Consider the following 15,964-nt stretch of genomic DNA (forward strand, 5'->3'; position numbering starts at 1 on the left):
TTTGATTACTCCAGTCCCGCAAGGGATGGTGGGCTCCACCCCTGCAACTAAGATTGAACACGGCACCTTGAGCTGAGCTGCCGCTGAGTTCCCGGATGGCTCAGTTGGTTGGAGCACGGGCTCTCAACCACAAGGTTGCCAGTTCGACTCCCACAAGGGATGGTGGGCTGTGCCCCCTGCAACTAGTAATGACAACTGGACCTGGAGCTGAGCTGCGCCCTCCACAACTAAGACTGAAAGGACAACAACTTGACTTGGAAAAAAAAGTCCTGGAAATACACACTGTTCCCCAATAAAGTCCTGCTTCCCTTCCCCAGTAAAATCTTTTAAAAAAGAATAAAAAAGAAAAAGTACATGATTATCAACATATCAAAAAGTTTGGAGGAAATCGGTGTATCTACCACTAAAACAAAGCTGACCAGGAAAAATCTTTAAATTCCCGTATGTGAGTTGTATTAGGCAGTAGAATTGCTCTTGACCAGCTCCTAGCTGAGCATGTGGGCTTTGCTCTGTTGTTAATACCGCTTGTACTTGGATGAAACACCCCTGGAAAATAGACAGAACTAAATAAAACCCAGGCACAAACCAAATGATTAATACAGTGCCCACTGACACCTCAGGTTTTTTAATCTTCAACTAACTGCCCTCAGTCTTTGCCTCTTGGTTCAAATCTATTCTTCAAATTGAACTTAACATTCTGTTTGCTATTATAAAATATTTGCTGTTCTAAAACCGTTTGTTTCACATGTCTTGGTGTTATAAGGACACCACTCTGATAACAGTTGCTCAACATTTGAAATACTCACTAAGGCCTGTGAGACTTCATATAAGAAAACCTCAAGAAACTACAGACGATGTCTGCCCTTAAAGGAACACGACGGCAAAGCCTCCTCTGTGCTGGTGCTCTTGTTGCTCCAATGCAGCTAAAGTTCCTCCGAACAAAGAAAAACACTTTCTCTCCTTCGTGGGACATGACATACCAGGAATGACTTTTCCTGGCAAAGAGAGACCGACAGTGGCCTGACACCCCGAAAATGAGCCGTCCTAACAATGGAGGGCCAAGGATGCTTCAATGACCGATCAGTGTTGCTTTCCAGTGATTTATCAGCCATGCTTTGAAGAAAAGATGTTGATCAAAATGGGGGAAAATGTCAAAAAATATTAAACAGAGCCACTTTAAACTGGAGCGGGAGCTGCCATCCCAGAGGAACTTTGTACATCTTATGTCTCAAACCTTTGAGACATTAAAACCGGGCAAATAACCTTGACAACTGGGCCTAAAACAGCATTATGTCCCAAAGAACTGTTTGCAAAGATAACAGGAAAGCAGTTATTCTGACTGCTGAACTGAAAATTTTAATTATTTAGAATTAGCATCACTGTTGTTATTTGCACCAATAGAAATGCCTTCCTTCTATTGATGGAATTGTTCCCCTTCCCTTTCTCATAAACACCCATCGCTTTTGCTTTCTAATTGTAATATTGTGTGTGTTTCTGTCTGAATCAATTCTTCCCAAATAGCTATTCTTTCTTTGTTTTTTTAAATCTCAAATATTCGTTGGCTCTCTCTTTGAAAGCCTTTTTATTTTTAGGTTAACACACCCATAGAAAGAGGTGGACGAATCATAAGTGTACAGTGGATTTTCCCAAAGTGAACGTTGGGATAAGCAAGACCCACATCAAGGAACATTTCCAGCTCCAGGTAACACTCTTGAGACATATTCAGTCATAAACCAACCTCTCCCCAAGTAGCTCTGAGCTTGATTTTTAACAGTGGAGATGAGTTCTGTCAGGTGTTCGTAGAATGGAATATTACAGGGAAAACCTCTTGGTATCTGCCTCTCACTCAACATAATGTCTCCGGGTCTCACCCCTAAGGCTGTGTGTGGTTGTAGATTATTCATTCCCATGGCTACGGGGGGTGCATTATATGAACAGGACCACACTTCTGTCCTCTGACGTTCATGGGCATTTGTGTTATGCCCAGATTTCACAAATCATGCTGCTATGAACGAGTTTTTCATATATTCTGGCACACACATGCATGCATGTCTATTAGGTATATAGGTAGGAGTGGAAATGTTGGGTCATACGGTGAGTGAATGTTTCGCTTTAGAAAGTAAAGCCAAAGAATTTTTCAAAGTACTTGAATCAATTTACTCTCCCACTAGCAACCTATGAGATATAATTAAATTTTTGTCAACAATTGATATTGTCTGACTTTTTCATTTTACCCATTCTGGGAGGTGTGCAATGATATCCTATTATAGCTAATTTGAATTTCCCCTCTGACTAAAATGTTGAAAAATTTTTGTAAATTTATTAAGCATGTAAATATCTTCAATAGGATACTGGACTGGACTAATTATTAATAACTGAATGGGACTCTAATGTGTCAGCATCGTTTAACTGTTATGGTCCTTTTGTTATAAATGGATTGTGGTCAAAGACCTGTGATACAATTAAAAAAAATTGATCTTTGTCTCCAGTTCCTAAGGCAGAACTCCTAAAACCTTTTAAATCTCCCAAGTGAGAAGAGTGACTTTGGGATGACATGACTCTTGGTTGAGGAGTCTTAGAGAGCTTCGAGATGGGGCTGGTCACTAAAAAGATTAGAAGGTTGCAACTTTCAGCCTCACTCCCTGACCTCTGGGGAGAGGAGCTGGAGGTTGAGTTTAATCTCCAATGGCCAATAACTTAATCAGGCCTATGTCATGAGACTTACATTAAAAAAAAACAACACCTACATCGACAGAATTCAGAGAGCTGCCGAATTGCTCATCACATCCATATGCTGGGAGGATGACACATTCCAACTCAGTGACAGGTTCCTGCGCTTGGGACCCTTCGAGACCTCGCCCTACAGACCAATTCATCTGGCTGCTCACTTGTATCCTTTATAACCAACTGTAACAGTAAGCTTAGCATTTTCCTGAGTCCTATAAGTTGTTCTAGCAAATTATTGAACTTGAAATGGGGGACCCACAACTTAGTACCCAAGTCAGACAGAAGTGCAGGCAACATGAGTTGTACCTGAAACTTGTGACTAGCGTCCTAAGTGAGGGCGTCTGTGGGACGGAGCCCGTAACCTGTGGGGTCTGATGTAACTCCAGGTAGGTGGTGTCAGAGTTGAGTTGAAGTGTAGGACACACAGGTGGTGTCCGAGAATCAGAGAATTGGTTCAGTGAAGAGAAATAAATTCCTCACCATCCTACAAAGAAATTTAGAGTAAGAGTGAGCGAGTCAACCTACCCCTTGGATGTCAATTATTAGTCCCTGCTCTTCCAGCCAAACCTGAGTGCCTAAAAGTACCAGAGAAAGTTCTAGTCTCAGATCTTTGCTCCAAGAATTGAAATTAGTCATTCTTTTCACGTCCTCCACCTTGAACACCTGAACTCTTTTCCTATATTAGGAAAATTCCACACGTAGAGTCTTGATGGGAGGCAGAGGCCACTTCACTCCATAAGAGGGAAACCCACTGTCCCCAACACTCTTGCAGCTGGACACGGCATGAGGCCCACCATCAAGTGACCACATGCCAGACTCTGACCCAGGACGTGGTGACACAGAGGCTGGAACCTTGCAGAATGCATTTGGCAGTCACAACACCAACTGCCAGGAACAGCAGTGACAGCAGTCATGGCCGCAGGGTCCGGGGCCCACATGGATGTCAGTGGTGTGAGCAGTGACACGTGTGCCCAGCAGCAGGGGCAGTGGTTCCCACGTGGGACCCGACCTGGGGGGATTGTGGATCAGTTCCTGGTGTGTGGCCTCAAGCTTGTTCTGTGGCCTCCCCAAAATATTACTAGGCCAGAATATTCTACACACACACACACACACACACACACACACACACACACACACACGGGCGCGTGAGGTCGGACAATTAAGTTCGTGAACTTGTTGCAACAATGTTGCTAACCTTTTTTGATATCAGAGGGATTATTCATTGTGAATTTGTACCAACTGGACAAACAGTTAACCGAGTTTACTATTTGGAAATGCTGAAAAGGCTGCGTGAAAAAGTTAGACGACCTAAACTTTTCACTGACAATTCATGGCTCTTGCATCACAACAATGCACCAGCTCACAGGGCACTGTCTGTGAGGGAGTTGTTAGCCAGTTAACAAATTCACGGTATTAGAAGACCCTCCCTACTCACCTGATCTGGTCCCCAATGACTTCTTTCTTTACTCAAAGATAAAAGAAAGATTGAAAGGAAGACATTTGATGACATTCAGGACATCAAGGGTAATACGACGACAGCTCTGATGGCCATTCCAGAAAAAGAGTTCCAAAATAGCTTTGAAGGGCGGACTAGGCGTTGGTATAGGTACATAGCTTCCCAGGGGGAGGACTTCTAAGGTGATCTTAGTGATATTCAGCAATGAGGTGTGTAGCACTTTTTCTAGGATGAGTTCCCGAAGTTGTCTGACCTCGTGTGTGCGCGCGGCTGTGTGTGTGTGTGTGTGTGCGCGCGCGCGTGTGTGTGTGTCTGTGTGTGTCTAAAGTAGAAAAAATTTGGATTCCATTATTTGCTCCCAGAAATCAATCTGGGGAACAGTTTCAGGAGCGAGCTTTCAGAGATTTTATTATGCTGACCTGTGACCCACTCCTAAATCTCCCACTGACTCTGCCCCATGGTAGAGAGAACATGTAACTCCCAAAATCACGTCTCATAATAGATGATGTATGTACTCCCCTTTCTGAGGAAAAACACTCTAAAAGTGTATTTCAGACCATTCCCCACTCTGAGCTCCATCACTGACCTCAGAAGTTCCCAAGCTGGCTGCGCCCCAGGACAGCTTACGGGCTTGTTACAGACACTCAGGCCTCTCCCAGACCCACTGTCTCAGAGAACAGGACACAAGCCCAGCAGTCATTTCTGTAACAAGCCCTGCAGGTGAGGCTGACGCACAGCCCTGTGGGAATCCTGGTGATGATCTTGCTACTAAAAGTGTGATCTGAAGAGCAGCAGAAGCACCAACCTCCTTATAAATCCCGAGTCTCTGCTCTGCTCCAGACTTTCTGAGTCTTAACAAGATGTCCAGGGGATTCCTGTGCCCAGGGAAGTTTGGGACTCACTGGTCTATGTGCCTAATCGATGGGGGGCCAGAACTGTGCCGTCTGCAGGGTGTGTGTTCTGATCAGATCACAGCACTGGGGGTCCAGGGTTCAGTCCTGTTCCTTTCTCTTCTACGGCCATCACTCCCTTGGTGACCTCATCTGTGCTCAAGGCTTCAAACATCATTTATATGTGTCACCTCCCAAGTCCATTTCTCTAGCCCGGACATTTCCCCTAATGTCCAGATTCATCTGTCCAACTGCCCGTACGATGACATCTCAGCTCCAGCATCTTTAAAATGAATGTCTATGAGGCCCCCACCCCTCAGACATGATCCTTTGAGAGCCTTCCCCATCTCTGCTGACAGCAACTCCATCTTTCTATTTGTATCCCCTGAGATTTTGGGGTTCCCTGATTCTCACATCCCAGACTGACCCATTAGGAAATGCTGTAATGTTCACCTTCAGGACGTACCCAGAACCCCACTCCCACTATTTCCACCGCTCACCCCCAGTGGCAGCATGTCCAGCCCGGAACCCTGCAGATTCTTCCAGCTTCCGTCCCCCAAGTCTGTTCTCAGCACTGCAGCCCCAGCCTTCCTCTGAAAGGAGATCACACCATGTCCCCTTCTGCTCCTAACTGTCCTGTACCTCCCCCTTCACTCCGAGCACAGGTCACTGCCCTCTACCATCCTCCCGGCCCCGTGGTCGGGCCGCACCTGTCTCTTCTCCATCAGTCTCTGCTGCAGCCACACCGGCCTCCCTGCTCTTCCCAGAAACCAGACACACTCCTGCCCCAGGGCATTCCCACTGCAGTTTCCCTGCCTGGAATGAACGTGCCCAAACACCCTCGTGGGTAATTCCTCGTGTCCTTCACATCTTCCCTCAAGGTCAGCTTCCCAGTGAGCTCCCCTGAGCACCCCAATCAATACAGCCATCTTCCCTGGCCCCACACCCGACATTCTGATCCCCTTCCCACTGTATTTAACCAGAACACATATCTCCTTCTAACATACACACCTTCCTCGTTTTCTGTGCTTGTAGGATATAGTCTGTCTCTTCCCACTGGAACAGATGCTCCTCAAGTTCAGCCATTTTTCTGACTTTACTTCAGTGATGTTTCCCAGTAGCAGAAACTGTCACACATCTGGCACACAGCCAATGTCAGTGAAGATCAGTGTCAGAGCCTCCCTGTTCTAAGGACAGTGTCTTTATAATGTAGCCTCGGGTCAAATGCTGTTTTGTGGCAGCTAGAGCACAAAGTCCCCTCACACTGGCATCAGGGCCACCTCCACTTTTCTCACAGGTGCTGCTCTCCCCCTCCCACGTCTTTCTCCCACACCTGCCCTCCTGCTCACCACAGCAGTTATATCTCCCTCTTCAGGAACAGTGAGCCCTGAATTATGGGTCCTATTCTCCAACCAAATATAAAGTAGACTCTGCTTCATCAACCCGAGTTTGGAATGGAGCCAGCACTAGAGCTCAGGGCAGGGAGAGAGGGCGGCGAGCAGAGCAGAATTCCAGCAGGAACTTATCTAAGATGGGAAATCACGGGATCCCTCCTCTGCTCATTCCAGAATCTGGTTCCTCTGATAGTTTGTGAAAAGATGGAAAGAACCATCAAGCCCTAGAAGGAGGCGAGAGCTGGATGAGTGTGAAACGCATCTCTCAATCCACAGACTCCTGTGTGCAGGGTCCCCCTGGGCCTTGTGGGAACAATGACAGGTAAAACACATCCTGCTGACAGACAGGGGACACCCAGAGGAGAATGAGACCAGGACGCGTAACAAGAACAAGCACAGTCATATTCCTCTATAGAAACAACAATGAACACCCAGAAGATGGGGGCCAAGGGCCGGGCCAGGCCTGAGCCTTGGTGACCCGGCCACACGAAGCCGTCACTGACAAGACCTGACCTGGGTGATGATCAAGTCCCTGTGATCACAGGTCCTGGTGGGACTAGGTTCTACTGAAGGGATGAGGACAAAGGAACAGAGAGGTCACCCTGCCGAGGAGTGACCACGTCAGAGCCCACAATGCACTGAGCCCCAACTGGGCTCAGGCCGTGTCCACGCTCGGTCCTCATAGCCTCTCCTGTCTCCACCCGCAACAGACTCAGCACAGCAAATACACGGATTCTGGGAGGTTCTCAGTGCTTCCATTTATTTCCTCTCCAACTTGAGGCTTTCGTCCTCTAATTAATCCCACAACCGTTCATACCAATAATTGAAAAAACAAATTCATATCCAGATTCTTGTTTCCATAGAAAGTAAAAGTTGCCGCTCAGTGTAACATTAAGTAAAGGCGGGGATGGAAACAGCCTCTGCTGGAACAGGACAGTGGATCAGGGGATCAAGGAAGAGACTCGGTCAGTGTGGGGAGGGGGCTTGGAGGGCAGGGGGCGGGCATTCTCCCACCTCCTCACATGATGCTGAGGGGAACGCAGACACATTCAGATGCCCTTTGCAGAAAGAGCTCAGAGGTTCCTGTGTCACAAAGTGGGGGCAGGAACAAATCTTTCATCACTCAGTCCCCCACAAGGCAGCTGTCTCAGTCTGTAGAAAAAAATAATTATGAACAAATTCAGATTAGCGGCTGTAAGTGGTGACATTGTCAACAATTCACCGCTGCTCAAACTGTCCCAAAGAATCCCCAGTACCCAGTCCTGTCTGCTCTGCCCTGCTCCCCCCACCCCACCCCACTTCAGGCCTCCAGGTCTCACCTTTAGAAGCCCTGAGAGACACATCAGAACCCTGGGCACTGTCACCGCCTGGGGGAAACAAAACAGGATGTGGTCAGAGCTCACAGCAGATGTGGCTAAAGGAGGAATTATGCGGCTGGGTGAGCTCCCCCAAGGGCTTCCATCTACACTATCCCACGAGCCTCAGGGATCACCCCCCTCCATACTCACCTGCAGCCTGAGGAAAGCTCCCTCCTTTTCCACCTGTGGGAAAAAAAACATCACATGAAAAGCAAGGAAGGAGGCAGAACCATGAGGTCCTAAAGGAATCCCCTGGTCCTGGACCCCAGAGAAGTTTCCAGAACTGTGACTGCAGACCCACAGCAGGATCAGGAAACCTGAGGAAAGTACATGTGTGGGGACTGGACCAACCACCCTCCTGGAGGTCTGTCCTCAGCGGGACCTTCCGCTCTGACCTGTGACTATTGAGAATCAGGTCCCCATCACCAGAATCATCAAGGTGATAAACCTGTCCCTCATTTTCACACGTGCATTAATAAAGTGTTAGAAATAAGGCCCCAGACAGGGAAAGCACACGTGTGTGGATGGTCCTTCCCACTAACGAGGCAGGACACACGTCTACCTGGGGCTTGAAACCCCCCAGTGGGACAAGACACCTCAGTCCCCACCCCTTCCCTACCTGAGCGCTTCCTCCTCCACAGCACAGCTCCAGTGACCGCAGCTCCAAGGAGGACCAGCCCAGCAATGATGCCCACCACCACCATGCCAGCGGGGATGGCGGCCTGAGGAGGCGGCTCTGGAAGGGAAGGGAAGGTGAGGGCCCTGACCCCCAGGCCTCAGCCCTGACCTGAAGTCCTCCAGAGGCCCCTGCTTTCCCTGAGAAGAGGCTCTGTGCCCACGGCCCCCTCCGTACCCCATCTCAGGGTCAGGGGCTCGGGCAGCCCCTTGTGATACACATGGCACGTGTATCTCTGCTCCTCTCCAGAAGGCACGCCCACAGCTGCCCACTTCTGGAAGGTCCCGTCCCCCGCAGGCCTGGTCTCCACGAGCTCCGTGTCCTGGCTCAGGTCCTCCCCATCACGCTGCCAGGTCAGGGTGATCTCCGCAGGGTAGAAGCCCAGCGCCCAGCACCTCAGGGTGATGTCACGGTCAGAGGTGTGGTGGTGGGTCACGTGTGTCTTTGGAGGATCTGAGGAGAAGGTGAGAAAATTCAGGACGTTTGCATCCCTCACGGGATGCTCCAGCAGTGCTCATGTGACCATCCTGAGACTGGTCAGGACAACTGGGTGGGGGAAGGGAGCACAAAACCCAGACACCACAGGGGACATAGGCATTTGGGATAATCTCTACTCTTTAGAAAGTTCTAGAATCAGGGGGAGACAGCCCAGGGTCAGAGACAGGTCTCTGATGGAGAGAAAAGGGATTCCTGGTCCTGAGCTGGGTGGAGGCCACATGACTCAGAAAAGCTGGGGTCACAGCTCAGTCACACTGTGTGCGGGGCAGCGAACAAGGCCTGAGAGAGAAAGTCCCCCGGGTTCCCAGAGCAGCTGCCAGAGTCACAGGGAACCGCTGCTCAGTTATTTCTGAGATGGTCCCCCCTCCACCCCCTGAGAGACCGCACCCCTAACTGTCCCTGATAGAAGGGAGGCCCTTGGGGTCGCTCTCTGGTACCGGATCTGAAAACCCAGGCGGACTCCATCTCCCGGGGTCGGGGAGGGGGTGTCCGGGTGTTGATCCCATTTCCTCCTCTCCTCGTAGGAGGCCCCACGGCCCCTCTCACCTGCGCGCAGCAGCGTCTCCTTCCCCTTCTCCAGGTGTTTGCCGAGCCACTCCACGCACGTGCCCTCCAAGTAGCCCCTCTGTTGCTCCGCCACACCGGCCGCCTCCCACTTGCGCCGGGTGATCTGAGCCGCCGTGTCCGCCGCGGTCCAGGAGCGCAGGTCCTCGTTCAGGGCGATGTAGTCGGCGCCGTCGTAGGAGAGCTGATAGTACCCGCGGAGGAGGCGCCCGTCAGGCCCCACGTCGCAGCCGGACACCGTCTGGAAGGTGTGAGACCCTGACCCCGCCCCGCCGTCAGCTCCGACCTGTAACCCCCCCCCCCCCCCCAACCCGCAGTGATGGCGCCTGAACTGAAAATGAAACCGGAGCAAAGGCCCCGCGGGCTCTTCCCGGGTGGAGGCGCCCGGCGGGTCCCGCAGCCTCGGGGCGAAGCTGGGACCCGGAGACTCCGTGAGACCCCGGCCCGTCCGTGGGGGTCGTGACCGGGACCCGGGCCGCGTCGCTCACCGTCCTCGCTCTGGTTGTAGTAGCCGCGGATGTTGTTCAGGCTCCCTCGGTCCTTCTGTGCGTTGGCCTTGGCTCTCTCGGTCTCCCGGTCCCAGTACCCCGGCAGCACCTGCTCCACCCACGGCCCCTCCATCCACGCCGCCCTCGGCTCCACCCTCGGACTCGCCGCGTCGCTGTCGAACCGCACGAACTGCGTGTCGTCCACGTAGCCGACTTCGATGTACCGGGGCTCCCCGCTGCCGGGCCGGGACCAGGAGGTGAGGAAATACCTCAGGGAGTGGGAGCCTGGGTAGGGGGAGGGGAGGGGCTGAGACCCAGGCGACCTTCCTCCCGGCGCGGGTCCCGGGTCCGCGGGCGATGGGCCGGGAGGGGGCGGGGGGCCCGGGAGATGGAAACGGGGGGGACGGAGGGGAGGGGCGGGAGACCCGAGTGGGCGACAGGAGTGGGCGGGACACGGGGCGGGGTCTGGGCTGTGGGGACACATCTTCCCCGGGGTCCTGCGTCCCCACCGGGCGGTCCCCTCGCTTTCCACCGCGGAAGCCGTTCCCTCCCGACCCCGCACTCACCCGCCCGGGTCCCCGTCAGGCCCAGGGCGCCCAAGAGCAGCAAGAGGAGGGTTCCGGGGCCCAGGACGTGCATTTTCGGGAACTGGGGACAATCTGCGTGCGGGCGGGTCTATGGACACTTTATAACCAGAAACGCGGTGACACTGATTGGCTTCACTAGAAACCGGACACGCAATGGGAGTGAGAACTGGGGCCGCCTCACGAGTTTCCAGACAGGAGGACCCGACACAGGTTGTGAGAAGGAGAAACCAAACCGCGGGGAGGTGGGGACTCCCCAACACTGAGCTTCCCCGCCCTGACTTCCCCGTCAGGGGACCTGGGACTCTGCCCTGACCCCTCCTCCTGAATGGAGAGCTGGGTGTCACACTGTCACCCTGAGTCCTGACCCAGGGGCTGTCTGAAGAAACCAGGCTGGGCTCAGCGCCTTTTCCTCCTCATCTCTTCCCGGAATCCCTCTCCCTGAAATGGACGCCCTGCCTCCCACCCTTTACCTCTCCCCCTGGACTATTCTGGAAGAAGACACCCCCAGAGAACTTGATGCCACAGAGTGAGCTGGCCCTGGGAATAGAGGAAGGACAGGGCTTTTCTCTTTAACCCTGGAGAAGTTGTGCCTGAAAACACCAGCTGGAGATTCTCATAGAGACCAGTCTCCTTGTTGTGTATTAACCACAGTGGGAACAATCTTGGAAACCCCTGATCACCAGGAAGCTAATCTGTAAAACCGTGATTTGTCCCCCTTGGTGCAGAAATGTGTGTAAACAGCGCTGCAGCCAGACTCTCAAAGCTCCTAAGTCTCACTTTCCCAGACGGTACACCTGTGACTCCGGATGTTTCTATTTTAAAATGATCTTCATTCCACGGCCCTGAGTTTGTCTGTTGAGTCCCCGCATCCTCAATCCAAAGAAGCAGGGGAAGCAGTTTGTTACTGTGTATTTCAACCAGGAGCATGGACAACCTCAAAGCTGCAAGTGTTCAAAGCAGTTAAAATGCTCTTCACCAGGGCTCCTGTGCTGCCTATTTTTATGAATTATTCACATCTCTGCAATGTGCATATTTTATTGGGACACATTATTATTTTTAAACTGAGTATCATAAGGAGGCCATTAGTTTTTAGGCAGCTCCACAGAACACACCGCTAGGTCCTAGATAATTTACAAAAGATCTATAACACAACTTATTTCAACCCGAGAGATACACTGCTTTAGGATTCTTTACCTCTGCCTCTTTCCCTTCCCCTGATTCTCCAGCCCTTGTCTGTCTCTCTCACCCCTCAGGCCCTCTTCCCCACTTAGTCCCCACTACTTTCTCACTCATGATTGTGGCACTAGTGCCACTCCCTTACCTACCAGCCAAGGACTGTTCTCCCCACAGGGATCAGCGATCCTGCTAACGTCAGTGAGGCTCTGTCATTTCTTCACTAAAAACACTCCAATGGCTCCAAATCACTCTGGGAAGCTTCTAGAATGTAAGGCACATGAGCTTAGGGGATTTGGGCTGTTTAGGTCAAGGCTGTATCCCAAGCGTATGAAGCTATTCCTGATAGATAGTGGGCAGTAAATTATTCGTTGAATGAATGAATGATTGTATTAAAATTTATATCACGTAAAATCATAACTTGAAAAATGCAAAAAAAGGAAATATTTTATTACAAAAGTGGGCATATCACTTCATAAAATCATTCAACAAAAAATGCTGTGTACTTATTTGTTGCACAGTTGAGCCTTTGTATTAGTTTTCTGTTGCTGCGTAACAAATTATCACAACTTAGTGGCTCAAAAGAACATCCACTTATTTAAATGCTCACAGTTCTTCAGTCAGAAATCCAGGCCCGGTATGGATGGGTTCTTTCTTCAGGGTGTCACAAAGCTGTGTGCTCATCCTGAGCTCAGGATCTTCCTCCAAGCTTACAGACAGGTGTTAGCAGGATTCAGTTTTTTCCAGTTGTAGGTCTAAGGTCCCTGTTTCCTTGATAACTGTCAGAGAGGGCGGTGCTGCCCCAGCCCCTAGTGTCCACCAGCAGTCTTTGCCATGTGGCCGTCCATTTTCAAAGCTGCCAGTAGAGAAAATGCCTCACACTGAATCCCTCTCACTTGGAATGTTTCCTCAGGGGAAACCCCAGTAAGTCCTCACCTGATTAGGACATTCCCCATGGATAGTCCCCGTGTTTTAAGGTCAGCTGATTTGAGACCTTAATTACTTCTGTAGAATCCCTTCCCAGCACCTATATTAATGTTTGATTGCATAACTGGGAGAAGGTGAATAACCAGGGTTGTTATTAGGGACCATCACAGAATCAGCCTAGGATGCCCTGCTCTTCCCTTTGTGTTTATGTGGGTCACAGTTAGAAATGAAGTTCAAGTAAATAGATTGTTGAGTGGTAATAAAATGCAAAGCAAGTAACGTGTAATATAATTAATTTAGAGCAAATAAAAAAGTGCAATAATTCATTCTCTGTTTCGACACTGTGTTAGTCATGTATGACAGTATAACAAATTACTCAGAAGTGAGCCGCTCAAAACAACAAATGTGTACTATCTCCCAGTTTCCCAGGGTCAGGAATGCACGAGAGGTTTCCCTGAACGCTTCTGGTTCAGGGCCTCTCTCAAGGTGCAGTCAAGTTGTCAGCCAGGGCTGCGTCATCTGAAGGATTGACTGGGGCTGGAGGACTCGCATGAAACACGGCTCACTCATAGGGCTGTTGGAAGGGGCCTCATTTCCTTCCTGAATGGTCCCAGGAGGCCTCAGTTTCTAGCCGTGGGGACTTTTCCATAAGATGGCTAATGACTAGGAGCTTCTTCCCTAAGAGCAACTGATGAGAGAGAGAGAGAGAGAGAGAGAGAGAGAGAGAGAGAGAGAGAGAGAGAGAGACCAAGACTGAAGCTTCAGTTTTATGTCCCTGACTCAGAATCACACACCATTACATCAGCCTGATGAGAAGTGAGTCCTTATGTCCAGCCCACACTCAAGAGAGAAGGAATTACTCCACCTCTGGGAGGAAGGAGCGTCAAAGAATTTACATACAGATAAAATTTACAATTAAAATCCTGAATATTGTTTCAGGATTTTATAAAGCATAATCCTTCTTTTACCTGATCATTTTCTTTAATGCCTTAAATTTCACTCTTACAATGTAACGATTAAAAGTTTGAGACAGAGAAAGGAGATACAACAGTATTTGTAAGTGTTTATTATAGATGCCTTTAATAACAATGCTTCCTACAATAAGTTGCAACAAATTTGATAACAGAGAGTAGCTTGATCACACAGTTTAAAGACTGAGCGCCATAACATTAATGCCTTTACAATAACTATCTTTGCTTTTTCTTAGAATTTTCAAATTTGTTTCATTAAGAATGTCAGAAATATTGGCTCCAATGCCAGTTTTCTTACTGAACATCATCTTTAAAAATATTTGCCTAATGAAATCACTTTTCAAAATGTTAGAAAAATGTGAATCTCATGCTTCAGTCTATACCCCTGGTGTCCTGACAACAATTGTGTTGTGATACAGTGGGCAGCGATGGTTAACTCCAATCTAGGAACAAAGTGTTCCCAAACTGGCTGTCCAGTTGGCATCTTAGAATAAATGTCACGTCTTTCACTGCGTTTTTGAATGAGATTTTGCAGAAGTGCTTTGGACACCAATGTGATTCTAAAAATCACTGTTGATATGTGATGCTTGAGACTGAAGTTTTTTTGTTTTGTTTTGTTTTAAATTTTTATTGGGGAATATTGGGGAACAGAGTGTTTCTCTAGGGCCCATCAGCTCCAAGTCATTGTCTTTCAATCTAGTTGTGGAGGGTGCAGCTCAGCTCCAAGTCCAGTCGCTGTTTTCAATCTTAGTTGCAGGGGGCGTAGCCCACCATCCCATGGTGGAGAGCTCGTGCTCTAACCAACAGAGCCATCCGGCCACCCCTGAAGTTTTTTCCAAAGCAGCTCTGTTGTATCTTGCATTCATACTCTCTATTCTATTCATCGTTTCCCCTTTATAGTGTTTTCCAGTTTAGCTTACATTGATCAACAACGTGCATTAACATTCTGTAAAAGTAGTTAATTCAGTTGTATGTGAAGTTAAATATAACACCAAATCCTTCACAGATACAATCACCTTGCAGGTCACACTGAACATTGTATCCCAGAAAATCTATAGAGATGCCAGTGATCACATGACCCATTTCTAGCCAAAGGTGTTTCCTGTGACACCCCAGCCGTCTCTCTGACATGGCTCATAACAATTGGCTGTGGGTTTGTTCCAAGGTGGGTAGTTCTTTCTAAGGATCATTGCAATAAACTTTGGTATTTCTTTTTCTATTTCCTTATTAAAAAATTAACCAGGAATGGTTGACAAGTCCGTTTGAGAAATGTCAGTTTAGGAATTATGATCAAGTAAATACCTGGGCACACACCACTGGTGTCAGAAACGGAACCTGTGAAGAAGCCATGGTGGCCGCGTCCCCCATCCCGTCCCCCAGATGGAACCTCTGTCTTGAGTCCTGTGTTTACTATTCCCTGGAGATTCTCTGAGGATTTTACAATAAGTGTATATATCCCCAGCAGGGTATGGTGCCAGGCAAAGCTCTCCAAAGGACGGTGGAGCAGTTTGTGCGTGTGAACACCCAGTCTGAGGAAGACCAGGAGGAGCAGCTGCCGGAGAGCTGGACCCCTGTGGAGGGGTGGGAGGACGTGGACGGTTCTCCCACCAGCACAGGAAAAGCCATGCAGCTGCTGGAGAGATGGAGCCCCGTGGAGAGGTGGAAAGATGTGGACGGTTCCCCAACCAGCACAGGCCGGAGAAAGCAAAGGTCGTTGCGGCCCTGTGGGCCAGGGAAGTTCCTGCTCAGGCAGCCCGGATGCAGGACTTATAGTCCCAGGAGGTAACGCTTGCTGAGTCCTCTGTGGGAGATGAGGGTGAGGTCAAGGTCGTCCCTCACCCCCAGGACAGCCCTGGTGAATGACTATGGACTATGGGGAATTGCCTTCCATCCCTAATTTAATGGACTGCTTGACTGTTTGTTTGGGAACTGTTGTTAGTGGAACTGGGGGATATTTGCTTTTGTCTCTTGACTGGCCGCCATTGAGAATATGTAAGCACCTTGATTGTGAGTCGCTGTTGTTCCAGCAGGGTACCCTGAGAGGCACAGAGAGAGTGGCTGTGTGCTGAGAGGTCTGGCTGAGCCCTGAAGCTACCCTGGCTGTGCCCAGGAAGTCGGGCTGTTCCCAGAGAGAGTAGAGCCCTGGCTGAGTCCAGGAAGTTTGGCTTAGCCCTGAAGATACCCTGGCTGTGCCCAGGAAGTCGGGCTGTTCCCAGAGAGAGTGGCAGTGCCCTGAGAGCCCTGGCTGTGTCCAG

General features: G+C 49.7%; 1 protein-coding gene and 1 long non-coding RNA gene across 4 annotated transcripts; one reads left to right on the forward strand and one right to left on the reverse strand.

The window, feature by feature from the left end:
• Positions 1-7,206: 7,206 nt before the first annotated feature.
• LOC148758841 (patr class I histocompatibility antigen, A-126 alpha chain-like) lies at positions 7,207-10,779 on the reverse strand. 3 transcript variants are annotated; one of them, XM_088795785.1, is made up of 8 exons: positions 10,618-10,779; positions 10,052-10,336; positions 9,546-9,821; positions 8,679-8,954; positions 8,445-8,561; positions 7,976-8,008; positions 7,787-7,834; positions 7,207-7,619 (listed from the first exon to the last, which is right to left on the reverse strand). In XM_088795785.1, exons 1-8 carry the CDS (start codon positions 10,688-10,690, stop codon positions 7,615-7,617), a joined length of 1,113 nt encoding a protein of 370 aa, XP_088651911.1. In that variant the 5' UTR covers positions 10,691-10,779; the 3' UTR covers positions 7,207-7,614. The 3 variants fall into 3 exon arrangements, with proteins under 3 accessions (XP_088651911.1, XP_088651912.1, XP_088651910.1); XM_088795786.1 differs by lacking the exons at positions 7,207-7,619; positions 7,787-7,834 and having other exon boundaries at positions 7,941-8,008; XM_088795784.1 differs by lacking the exons at positions 7,207-7,619; positions 7,787-7,834; positions 7,976-8,008 and having other exon boundaries at positions 8,094-8,561.
• LOC148758842 (uncharacterized) lies at positions 10,168-13,064 on the forward strand. The gene is made up of 2 exons (XR_016020336.1): positions 10,168-10,308; positions 10,778-13,064. It is a non-coding gene; the product is annotated as an uncharacterized LOC148758842 (long non-coding RNA).
• The last annotated feature ends 2,900 nt before the right edge of the window (positions 13,065-15,964 follow it).

This window comes from Rhinolophus sinicus, chromosome 2, assembly GCF_057876585.1.
Source record: "Rhinolophus sinicus isolate RSI-liver-muscle chromosome 2, RSI-T2T, whole genome shotgun sequence".
Classification (NCBI taxonomy): Eukaryota; Metazoa; Chordata; class Mammalia; order Chiroptera; family Rhinolophidae; genus Rhinolophus; species Rhinolophus sinicus.